This window comes from Pelecanus crispus, chromosome 3 (genome assembly GCF_030463565.1).
Source record: "Pelecanus crispus isolate bPelCri1 chromosome 3, bPelCri1.pri, whole genome shotgun sequence".
Lineage (NCBI taxonomy): Eukaryota > Metazoa > Chordata > Aves > Pelecaniformes > Pelecanidae > Pelecanus > Pelecanus crispus.
In genome coordinates this window covers 82,375,954-82,388,968 of record NC_134645.1, presented here as the reverse complement: position 1 = coordinate 82,388,968, position 13,015 = coordinate 82,375,954, and the positions used below count along the sequence as shown (strand labels likewise).

Here is a 13,015-nt window from a genome sequence, read left to right as displayed (position 1 = left end):
CCAGTCCAGTTTGGAAACTCACTGTTCTTACACTTTTGAGCATGAGGTTGCACTCATGTTCAAAAAGCAGTGTATCATTGAAATATTGCTCTAGGTAAAATACAGGAACAGATGTCGTCAGCAGAAACTCTCACAGTAAACAAGTCCATCCACCATGCTGGGCTAAACAGATGCCACCCAGGCTATAGGGCTAACAGTAACTCTCTATACCTCTTCATGAGCCTATAGAGAAGGATTCCTGTTTTACCTGTAGAAATCTGCATCTGACAATCCATCATAAGCCTTGAACCAGGACAGAATTTGCTAGCAGCAGAAAGGACAGAATAAGTGTCCAAGTAAGGCATATGCTTATGGGTATCTCAGAAAATAAGGTAATTTGAAAAGCAAGAGAACTTCTAAACTGTTGTACTAAGAATAGAGATGTTCTACTCGAGGCTGAAGTGCTTGGCCATTACTCGACCAGGCCAATTGTTATTTTTTAAAAAAGTATAACTAAATTTCATCTAAAAAACACATGCCACAAACTATTTAACCATGCTTTGTTACAACCTATCAGCTTTCTATATGCCACTAAGCTAATCTCTCAACAAGATAGTGATTTTCACTCACAGTATACTTTCCAAGAAGTCCTGGGATAGAAATTGTTTTAACATTACAAGTCTTTGCTATTAATCTGTAAAGTATTTACAGTTTGTTTAATAGTTACCCCCATAATCTTCATATATATCTTCTCAGTAGAAGGTAGTTCAGTGCAACTCCTACAAGAAGGTACATACCTTTTTTTAAGTATTACAAAATAAAACTAAGCAGATTTCTGGTGGCTTGCCTCTTCGTATTTACTTTGAATTATTCTTTGCTAAATACTAAAGTGCAATGGGAAATTTGTCAAAACATGTGAATAAAACACTGGTCAATTATAACTACAAATCCATTTAACTGGAGTTTTGAGAGTTTCAATTCTAGTCTTAATCCAAACATACACCTGGTCATAATACCACAACTCAACTGTGTATGCTACATGATCCCTGCTCTTTCTTGCCTCATGTCTGAAATAAGCTACGTATTACTGCTGACACTGTCAGTGAGTTAAGGTACTGTATATGACTGACATGCTTAACAGTAGCAAAAGACTTTGCTGTAGTCTAAAAAAGAGCTTATTTCCCACAAAGTGTAAAAACAAACCAGTAATTTGGTAAGTCCAACCACACCAAAGCCAAGACAACAGTAAAAGTGTGGTTTTGCAGTTGTGGCCTATGTCATCACCAGAAGTGTTTTACCAGCATAGCATAACATTTCAACTATGCCGGGGATGCTTCCTCAGTCTGTCTTAAAGGTCAATGGCCAAACAGTAGCAGAGCATGCATCCAGCTTCCGCACTTCCTCCAAAGTGAGGTAGGAACTTCCTCACCTGACCAGGGGCTCAGTTTTTATTTACATATCTGGAGAAGGGAGTTTTGTCTGCCTACAGCTGTGCAAGACTACTCCAACAAAGCACACACAGGGAAAAAAGTGATATAGTAAAGCATATAGATCACAAACGTGGAAGCATGTATTTCCTGAATGACAGCTTTTCCACAAGAGATTGAGGATGTGCCTTGATGATTGGCTTAATCAGCTCTAAGACTGCACATCTGAGAGGAAACAGTCCTGCTTAGTCACCTGCAGATTTCAATAACCTCCTTTTTACAGCAGATATATATGCTGCATATGGAATAGCATCATCTTGGCGACCTGGCTGAAAAGTTTCTAGACCTATTTGACTTTCACCTAATTAAAGATAGTCTGTGAACTACTAGAAAAGGAAAGATCCCATTCTTGAACCATCTTAGATCCAACTATCATGTGGTCTTGGGGTGACCTACATTAAGCATGTGTGCCAACAGAAAACTAATCCGCCAAAGACTTCCCCTCCAGAACATTACCTTGTGATGGCTACACCCATGCAAAGGACGGACAGAAACATTCAGGTCAGTGCAAGGAGGAGGAGGGAGGGCAGAGAGAAACCACAGAACCACCTGCCTTAACGGAAACCTGCAAACTACAGTGGGTCAGGTACTGTACCATCTGCACTCTACTCTCACTGCAAAAATACCTGATTAAACCAATTAAAAAAACAATCCCACCCTTCTATGTTCACTTGTTTGTAAGCTGCTAACTAGCACAGCCCACAGGATCATTTGGAGTAGCCACAGGAAAAATGAGTATGATCCTTTATACTCATAACTGTTGTGGATAATTTATTTCAGTCCCAGTCCTGTTAACCCTACAGTGGACATCATTTGAAATTACATTGAAAATTCCAGAGTTAAAACCAATCTCACTTGCCTGTGCTTCTTTCTCCATGCTTCAAGAAATAGTAAACTTGATGTTTCACTGACTCTCATCACCACAGAAACAAAAAGAGGCCGACCCATTTATTTTCTATGACCACACCAATGCTTGACATGACTATTTCTGCCAAGTCTAGAAAAGTAGAATTCCAACATATTTGTGTATCTATTCAACAGCATACACCAAGCAATTTTGACTGTGTGTAAGAAAGTATTTCTAACTTAATAAATGAATGACGTTCAGTCTTCACTCTTGGCATAAACCAGAATTTTCACTGTTACACATACTCAAATCAAGCAAGCGTGTTGTAAGCAGGAACCGAATAGGGGCTCTTTCACTACAGATGAGCATGGATGCCCAAGGAATCCTTCTTATAGTTCTGTGCTTAATATGTAGAAAATTAAAGGTAGCCTATTGTTGGAGGTATACACAGGATATTTTTTACTTTTCCCCAAAACAAATCGAGGTTTGGGATAATAAGGTGTGCATAAAGAGAGTGACTTGGAGGAAGAATGGGAAGGACACAGGTCTCAAGGTCAGTGACTTGAAGGCTTGAGAAGTCTACAAAGCATGCTCCAAATTCTTTCTGAAGCCTGCACAGTCATTCAATTGCCTCTACACCAGTGTCTGGTTATTCTTTGATCTGGTAAGTGCAGAATGGCTATTCTGCAGGAGTCCTGCAAACTATCTCAAGAACTTGAAGATAAAACTATTAAGAAAAGTTAGCACGAAAGAGCAGCCGTCAGCAACCTCTGCTGCAGAGCACAAAGTAAGTGATAAAGCAGATGAAAGGAGTTCAGCACTTCAACATTATTTTTTTCTGACCTCCTCTATGAAAGAGGTGGAACAGTAAAATACTTTAATTCCCTTTTTTCAGTAACTCCTGGAACTTCAGAAACAGATAAGTCATACACCAGGAACTCTCTCCACTCTGTGCATCATACTACTACTGCACTGCAAAATTCTGCCAAGGTGTGTGTTTTTCAGAGCACAGGCAAGTAAGATTTAACAATATTTCCATTCCACCTATGTGACATCTTGTGTCTGGGCTGCTACATTTATTATGAGGATGTTATAATCCCCCATTTCTTATTTTGCCTCCTACATAAACTACAGCCTCTGGAGAATGAGATTCATCCTCCTCTAACTGTTCTCACCCAACCTGTTCACAGTATGTGGTGACAGTATTGAACACAGGGACACAAAAAGTCAGGTCTTGGCATTTTCTCAATCCCAACTCTTCCATAGGATCCTGAAAACTACTTTAACAGGTATTTGTAAGGCCTCTGTAAAAGACTGACATAACCACAGCTCCCCACACATATATCCCCCTGAATTTGACACAAAACTATCCTATGTGTACCATTTCTTAAGGATGCCAGAATCAAAAAAATCAAAATACTCCCAACTTACTAAATATCTGATTTTCAATGTTAACATCCATGCCAGAGTTTTTCCACTAAAACCTGATCCCAAATGAACCTTTTTAATCCACATGAGTCTTTATGCCGATAGATTTGTAGGTAGGGAATGGGATCCTAACTGTACATATTTTATCTTGCTCTTGACAGTTACAGCAAGTTCTATTCAATCATCCTCTAGCTCATCAAGATGTATTATGTAAGCACATATATGAGAACCTGGAAGGACATACATGAACCTAGAAGGAATCTCACAAACGGAAAGCCAGCCTGCAGGATATTTTTAAATGGAGATCCCACTCTCCATCATCTTTCTGACACAATCATGCATACTAGACAGACGCCAGTATTTTAGATCTGGAACAAGTTATCACAAAGTTATTAGCCCTTACAGAGGAACCCCCCTCCACACTGCCACCTACCACTTTCTGGCCATCACCCCTGCAACTCCCTATGCCATGAGTATCAGAGGAACTGGCTCACAGTCATACTTTTATTATTTTTCAGGATCCTTTCTCAGCGAAAGATCAGTTCCAGCAGCACAGTCTAGCTATACCAGATTGCACGCTGAAAACACTGCAACATCTGCAATCTGTAATAAAAGCCACTAAGAAAGCCTAACTTCAGGAGGAAATTTTTTTTTTAAAAAAAAGGATAAAAAAAAAATTGTATTCACACATTTCATCATTATACAAAGAAAGCAAGCCAAAGTAGTTTTCTTTCTACCCTTTTTTAACTATTTTATTATGGCAATTTTAAATGTATTTAGGACAGTAGATAAAGCACTCTAAAATCAGAGTGTTTTGCTTCAGTGTGACAACACCACCTTGAGCATTCAAATTGTCTAAGAAAAATGGGTGCAAGATAAACAGGGCCTTAGTTTTCCAAAATCTGTGATTGAGGTTATACCAAGTGTTCCAGTCTTCCCCCATTAACACAAAGGTACAAAATAATGGCATTGCTGTTGGCGCCATAAGGTATCACATGCACTACACCTACATTCACCATGTAAGTTTTCAAAAAAATATTGGCAGGTCCTTCAAAAACAGAGTACCCATGCACCTCGTCTATAAAAGAGAACCACGTCAAAACAGCCATTCCCGTACAAAGAAAGGTTACCTTTGTCTGTTCACTATCAGGATCTTCAAGCCAGCAGTATGGGTCAGTTATTTTACACCCATGGTAATCCAACACCTGAATTTATAAAAGACAATACTTTAAAAAAGACATGCACACAAACAAACTCTATTCATCACGGAATGATAGTCATCAAGATGAAAGGTATTTGGAATTTCACAAAAGCATACAGTGCTAAGAAGCAAAGGAAGAGAAAAGCAACACCTTGCTCCCAGGTGTAGTTCTGGTTATGCAGCTGTCTCTGGTTTAGCCCTCCCTACTATTGCTGCCCACAAATATGTGAGTAAAGTACATATATAAATTAAAAAAAGCCCAAAACAAAACACAAAGACTAACCCATGTGGTTGAAATGATCTGCTTCCTTCTTCCAGTATACAAAATAAGACTAGATACCTGTCGTTAGGAGTTGCATAGTTCAGCCTTTCACTCAAACATGAAAGTAAATACTTAAGTTTTTCCAGCGTTGGCTCATGTCAGCAAACATTTTGGTTTAAAAGCGATGTTAGTTTTCTAAATAATTCCTGGGCTGGCGCCTAAAGCACAGTCCTTTGCAGAAGAAGGAAACTGAATCCATTTTAGCCAAACTTACACAGCAATCCTCGCGATCAAGTTACAGCTGGAACACAAGGAGACAGACTACCTCGCAGATGTGCCATCATATAAAAATAGACTGCTCGTTCCTCTGCGTGCTGCTCCAGCCCAGGTGGAGGCCGGGATTTCCCAGAACCACGCAGCGGTACCAGAAGCTCCGGGATTCGCACCCCCGACTCGGCACGGCCCCGAGAGCAGCCCCCCGCCCCCGGCCTCCCCCCCCGGCCCAGCCGCAGCCCGCCCCGGGCGGCGGCGTTGGCCCCGCACAGGCGGGACGCGCCCGCAGGCACCGGCACAAGGGCCACAGATCCTGCTCCTACCGAGCCCCAGCAGCCGCCGCGGAGGCTCAAACCCCAGACCCTTTAACGGGAGCACGTTGGCCGGCCGAAGGCGAACAAAGCCCTGAAAGCCGAGAAGCCGCTAAACCCCCTGCAGGCGGCCCGCGGCCCCCCGCAGCAGCGAGCGGGCTGGCGAGAGAGGCTGCCCCGGCGGCCGGGCCCGGCAGCCGCCACACGCCGGCGGGCTGCCCCGGCGAGGGCCGTACTCACGGCGCTCTCGTCGCGGTACACCTCGGGGTACTGGAAGGCCTGCATGGCGGGCGGCGAGAGGCGCGAAGAAGAAGAGGAGGAGGATGAAGCGAGGCGCGGAGGCGACCGCGGGGTTGGGGCTCGGGCCGTAGCTGCGGCGGCCGGCAGCAGGCGTGCAGCGCGGCTCAGGCGGAGCGACGCCGCCATACGGCAGGGCCCGCCCCCCGCGCGCCCCAGCCAAGAGAGGCCGCCGCCGGCGGGCCGCGTCGCACAGCGCCCCCTGCAGGGAGCCGCCGCACAGGCAGCGGCTGGCCTCAGGGAGCGGCGGCGGGGCCGCCCTTGCGCTGGGCCCGGCCCTCCCGGCGCAGCCCGCTCCGCCGCGGCGGTTGTCCCCCTCACCACCCGGCCAACGGGGTTCACCTCCCTTATAGTAAACGCTCTAAAAAAAACCTTAATTACTGGGTCCTGATTGTGGGGTATTTTTTTTTTTTTCCCCTCTCAGCTGCCCCACCTTGACACAGGGTGTGGGGAGAGGCCCAGGCCCGCCGCGGAGAGCTGCCCTCCGCGCTGCCCAGGACAGCGGCTGGGCGTGGGCGCGGGCTTGGGGCGGCTCGCGCCCAAACCTTTAGAGCGTTTCCATCACAGAACCATGGAATCATAGAATGCTTTGGGTTGGAAGGGACCTTTAGAGGCCATCTAGCCCAGCCCCCCTGCAGTGAGCAGGGACAGCTTGAACTACATCAGGTTGCTCAGAGCCCCGTCCAACCTGACCTTCAATGTTGCCAGGGATGGGGCCTCCACTACCTCTCTGGGCAACCTGTTCCAGTGCTTCACCACCCTCATTGGAAAAAATTTCTTCCTTATATCCACTCTAAATCTATACTTCTTTAGTTTAAAACCATTACTCCTTGTCCTGTCACAACAGGCCTTGCTAAAAAGATTGCCCCCATCCTTCCTACAGGCCCCCCTTCAAGTACTGAAAGGCCACACTTCTCTGCAAGCTGCCAGAGACTCCACCCAAAAAGCAAAAGCCAAGTTGGCCATCGAGTCCCGGTGAGGACAGCCGCCCCAGCACACCGCCCTGGCCGGCTGGCACTTGTCCCGCTTGCCCCCAGTGTCGGGGGCTCCGGTCCCGCACTGGCACGCACTCTGGCCTGCACAGCTGGGCTGGATGAATGTGCACCCAGCAAAGGTGTTTCGGGTGGGTGACCTCAGGCTCATCAGCCAGGCGTTTATTTTACAATAGGGTTCCCTGGGCCAGAAAACTTACAAACATTTTTCCTTCCAGGCGGTGGTCCGGTGGACCCTCGTGTCATGAAAATACTGGAAACATGGAAGAGACGGCCTGTCCTTTGGCTAGCAGCATGGCTGAGCTACTTTTCTCCCAAACAGTCCTTGTTTCAGAGTTACCACCAGCAGCCCTCACCAAGTCGCCCTGTCAGCCTGGGGATGACTTCACTGCAGGTTATGTGGGGTAAGCTGGTGCGTACGCGTGGTGCGTGGCACCAGCGGGAGACAAGGAGGTTTGCATGCGATGGCGTCTAAAGGTTTGATCAGCCCGAAGAGTGTTACAGTTGCGAAGAAAGTAACCGCCTGGAATGACAATGATCTAAAACATTTCAGAAATGGCATCAAACGTTTATAGTTACCAGCTCAGAAATGTGCCTTGATTGCTACTTTTAATGAAAAGAGTTACCGTCTCTAATTGGGCATCCTGTGAGGAGGTTGAGGGCTGTGTGCGTATGAGGAAATAAGCCAACCCCCTAATGATCACTGTTACTAAGTGACATAACTGCATTCATCAGCTTCATTTATATTCTAAACAACGCTTACGTGGCTTCTTGTCTCTTGTCCCTTCTCTTTTGGTCATTTTTCCTTCTTACCTTGTTCTCTATTAATCTCCCTTTGCAGCTGCCAACTACACCTTTTGTTACAGCACCCACGAACATGCAACCAGCAAGGTGGTTAATGGCAATGCCTTGGCATGCCCAGTGCTGATAAAAGCTTGCTAATTGTCTGAGCAACTTGCTCAGGTAGATACTGGCAGGCAAAGGCTGCCATGTTTCTGTCTAGAGCTTCCCGGACAGAAGTACCTATGTACATGAACTGGTATCATATGGAGAATTATTAGCTCAATACTTTTGTAAAGCATTTGGCTTGCTTGTGTGCTACACAAAGATGCTGTATGTGCACAGCATATAGGAGAGTTTTGAGCAGTCTCGACTGCAAATTCACTTCATACACAGCAGATGCCTTGCATCTGATTCAAAGCTGCAGTTTGCCTGAAGAAAACGTTTTCTTTTTCAGCCTGAAGATGTTGTCCGGGATGAGTGTATTTTACATTTGTCCAGAATTTCTGGATGTTTAGCAGCTCGGTCTGACTTGCACGTAGCTCTGACTGAGCAGCCATACATCCAAATATCCTGGGCATTTCCGCAACGTCTCGTTAGATCAGGTTGATGCTGTAAAAGCAGCCAAGCTGAGGTGGGCTGGAAGTTTTGGGCAGATGTGCCAAGCTGGGCACATGAAGACATCTGATCTGCCGGGAGAGGGCAGCCTGACTGCACACCACCGTGCAGCTGACACACAGCAGCGCCTGTATTTTTCAGGCTTCAGCAATCCTTTCAGTCCAGGGCACGGTAATTCCTGAATGGGCTGGCAAGCATCCAGTAATCACAGTAATTATCCATTACAATACCTTCCAATTCATCCTGGATGCAGGAGAAGGCGGGAATATACAAAGAAACCCAAGTACACTGTTGTCCAAGATAAGATCTTTGGGCCTGTATTTTACAAGCAGCAAATTTCTTTCAAAGGTGAGCACCAGGGACAGAAAGTGAATTTTCTCTTTACTGTAAATTTCTCCTTTGTTTCTTTGCGGGGGAGGAGGCAGGGAAGGATCACATACGAACAACAGCAAAAGCAGCACATCTACGCTGTCTGAACTTTTCTTATCAGAAAAGCAGTTGATACAGGTTACATAGTATTGAAAACACTGCCCCAAACATGTTTTTCTTAGCAGGGACCATGCACCCCCCGTACAAATGGAAAGGTATGCAGTCTGTTAACAGAAATACTTATTATGAAAGGTGTACCAATCTTCTCCCTTTTTCAGTATGTTTGCTTAACACAAAGTTAAAAGTGATTAGTGTTAGGACTGTACCGTAAATGAAAAGTTGAAGCCTATCTTAATTGTTTCATGTTGTAGCAGCAAGTAAAATTCTATTAAAATTTTACCTCTTCTTGGGTCTAACCAACGCCAGCAGAGTTCAGATAGGATATTTGCTGCGTTTTGAGGATAAGCTGCTGAGTAAGCAAAAAATTCTCTTCCTGTATTTAAAAAAAAAAAAGTTTTAAAATCTCTTGGTAGTGTTTATCATCTTATCGCACTCCCATGTTAGCATGAATCTGATCATTTGAAAAACACAGACTGGTCTCTACTGATATTAATTATACTTCTGCTGATCATCCAGTCATTAGCAAATCTCTTTCAGCTTAGTCAGCATCTCCACAATGACTCACTGCAAGTAGTGTATTGACTCAGTAGGAAGTGACCTCATTGTCCTTGTCAGGGAAGATCTGACAAAAAAAATCTAGCAGCAAATTTTGCTTTTACCTTTCCTTTTCATCCTTCCCCAACCTCACTCCACCATTATGACGTAGCAATGACTGGAAACCTTTCTGCTAGAGAAAGAAGGCAGGTCTGCACCTTTCTTCCTGTTTTTCTTATATATATTTTTAATTTCTTTTACCTACTTGTAAGACACCAGTTCTGCTGTTCAGACATTTATCAACAGGTGTCAGCAGAACCTCAGTCTTTCACTGTCATGAAAGTGACACATGCACATGAGCATGTGCTGAGGTGTACAAATAACTCGAGTTTCAGAGGAATGTGACTCTGAAAGTGTCTGCCCTGATGGATTTCTGTTTTGGAAGCACTCACTCAAGAGCCTAAGTCCTGTTGCTTTTCAGTGAATCTTTGATTCCTGAACTGTGTTCATCTCCTGTACATCTTAATTATGAAAATTGTGTATTGTTTATGGATAATTGAAGGGTTGCTTGTTTTTTGAGCTGAATTATGAAGTAGCTTACGTAACATAAACCATGGTTTTATTATCTCAGTTGCAGAAGCTTCTACATGATGTAGGTCTGGTTGATATTTGAAAGTATAATCAAGCAAAGCAATATTTCATTGTGGTAAACTGCTCTGCGCACCATGGGACAGGATGGGTGCGCTGAAATCAGTGGCATGCTCCAGAATCATACTCCAGCTTGGCCTGGGGTTGTGCATTGGTATGTTTACACTCCTGGTGCTGTGAACTCAATTAAGCAATGTAGGGATGTCCATATGGGGAGTTAGCATGGAATAGCAATTACAAAGTAGTATTTCAAAGTATTTCATCAGGTAGGCAATCTAAACCATGATTATGGTACGATAAACGTATCTAAACTGACATATGAGTATCAACACGCAGATCATAATATAACTACACCCAATTAAAAGTAACTTTTCTTTGAGGGAATTTTTTCAGACGGATGAAAGTTAAGGTGTTTTAGAAACCTTTTCCTTCTGCAGTGACCCTCCTTGTGAAGTGAAGTATAAACAAAATTCTAATCCTAGAAGGGGCTGATGACCAATTTTTTTTAATCGACGCTTTGTTTTTATTCTTCAATTTTTAACTGATAACAGTTGGCCATTACAAGAAGGATTTGCCAAACACCAGAGATCACATAGGAAAATCTGGGCCCTTGTGTCCCTGGGTATATAGGCAATACTCAGCTTTCACTGAATTTGATGTGTTCGGGTCTTTTAATAAGTTATGAAGGAGACTTCCAGAGTTTACAAGGTCAGGTACTGGCTACCTATGCACCAGATCGCTGAGTATTCCTGACACCTAGACTATAGTTACTTCAGCATTTTTGGAAATGTACCCCAGTCTTATACAATTCAGCTGGGACTTCATGGCTTGTGTATTTTGCTGTTCTTCTGAAGACAGCTCTTGCAGAAAAAGTTAGAAGGTTTGAATTTTTGTTGCTACACAGTATTTAACAGGGGAGAAGGGTGTGACATAAAGACCAACACAGTCAACAGAAGTTTTTCTATCTACTCTTTTCCCCACCTATTTCACTGATCTTTGAATCAACCCTTTCTCCATCTCCTCCCACCAAACATCACTCTGGAAAAAGAACTATCTTCATAAGCATAATTCTCTATCTAATGAAATGACAATCATTCTTTTATGTAGAAGGATAGCAAATCCATATTAATAAAATGGAAAGAGAAGTGCTTATTTTTACGTTTGCTTTTGCCTTTCTGAACTACTCTTTTTTTGTTGCTGTATGCTGCAAAAATACTTTATAAGCTAACTCCTGTCTCCAGATATCAAAACCAACTGCGATAACCTTTATACTGAAAAGGTTGACAGTATAAATAATTCTTATATGGCAGCATCTGAAAATGGAGGTAAGTATGAATTGGAAGGAGGCTTTTTATTCTTTTTGGTTCTGAAAATGTGAGGATAATAATTTTCTTCCTTTGGATTAAGTCTTCTGCCTATTGAAGGCAAAGGAAGTTTTGTCACTGATTTCAAGAAGGTAGGAATGTCACCTCTAATCTTGGCAGTGAGCAAAACAGAAGGCAGCTTCCTGTTAACAGCTTATGACTTGTTGACAGAATTTGAAATACACTAAACATAGGGAAACTGATATACTTTTCTTGGAAAGGAAAACCGTTTTAGTTCCTTTTAAAAGACTCCACATCTAGAAATATCTTCTTCTGCAGTCATCATCTACCCATGTTTAATACACTTCAAAGACGTGTCCAAATGGCTTAGAAATAGAGCTTTCTATTGTGCCTCAGAAAACATTTGGTTTGGCTTATAACCCTATAGAAACTATAGATCCCTGCAGAAAAAATAAACTTCAGAGTCAGAGCACCAGAAATGTGATTCCAAGCGAGACTTGCATATGCCTATTGAGAAGAACCTCTCAATCCATGAGAAAAAGAAAGAAAGAAAACTGTATGTAATTCAGTGACCGCCAAATCTCAAATGCAAAATACACTGGACAGTGTGCTAGGTTATCACACACAGTAGTGCTCCAGCCACCCTGTATAACAAATCATTTAAAATAGTGCTGCTACAATTCCACAATGGCAACAAAAATAAGAAGAAGGAAAAAATTTCAATTCCCGCACTGCCTTTTAAGAAAGGCACTGAATTTTGGTAGACACTAAATAATTTTATTTGTAAAGAATCCTTTTTTTTTTTTAACATTCAGGGGTAACTTTAGCCTCTCCTCTAAAGGAGTATGAGTTAAAACTACTCCTGTAACTGAATACCTCATTCCCAACATTTGTATAGCTGAATGTGAAATCTCTGTATTTCTAGTATGGCAGCATCTGTGCAATTCAGACATGGGCTCGGGCTTCGCTGTGCCCTATTCCACACATGCCCAAGTGGTAAAGATGCTCGATGCATTTATGATCTAAGGTTTATGATCAAGGTGGAAAACACAAAATGACAGGTAGCTACATTCAGGGACGCAGAGGAAAACAGTACGACATTACTCATCATTGTGTGTACCTACTTGCAGTGTGCCAGCAACCTGTTTTTTGCAGACAGTGTGAAAGGAAAACTCCCAGGGAAATTTTGAGGGTGCATAATGGCAGAGTGCTGTATATTTTTACAAAGAGCTCCCTCCTCCCAGGCTGGAAGGGTGGTGTAGGAAGAGGATGTTACGGGTGTGAAAGGTTTACAAATGTGCGACGACAGCTGGTGTCGTGGGTTATCAGAGATGGCAGCGGGGCTGCAGTCTGCACGGAGGAGAATTATATTGTGCTTGATGACAGGGGAGCTGCTGGGAAGATGGGAGGAGAGAGGAAACCTGCTTACAGCTGTGGGCACAGAGGAAGGAGTGGAAACGCACTCTGCCAAAACCAGGAAGAAGCATCTTGTGGTGAAAGGATGAAAGCCGGACTGGTAATTTTAGCTGTATGGAAGTATGAGG

At 43.5% G+C, this 13,015-nt stretch overlaps 1 protein-coding gene across 1 annotated transcript in view; it reads right to left on the bottom strand.

Annotated features, from left to right (window-relative positions):
• Positions 1 to 6,088, bottom strand: part of PREP (prolyl endopeptidase) — a 116,704-nt gene extending 110,616 nt beyond the window's left edge. The window contains exons 1-2 of the mRNA XM_075707831.1: positions 6,029 to 6,088; positions 4,872 to 4,946 (exon numbers count right to left, since the gene is read on the bottom strand). Of these exons, the coding sequence (XP_075563946.1) occupies positions 4,872 to 4,946; positions 6,029 to 6,073 (120 nt within the window). The 5' untranslated portion in view covers positions 6,074 to 6,088. The remainder of the gene's footprint in view (positions 1 to 4,871; positions 4,947 to 6,028) is intronic.
• Between the last annotated feature and the right edge of the window lie 6,927 nt (positions 6,089 to 13,015).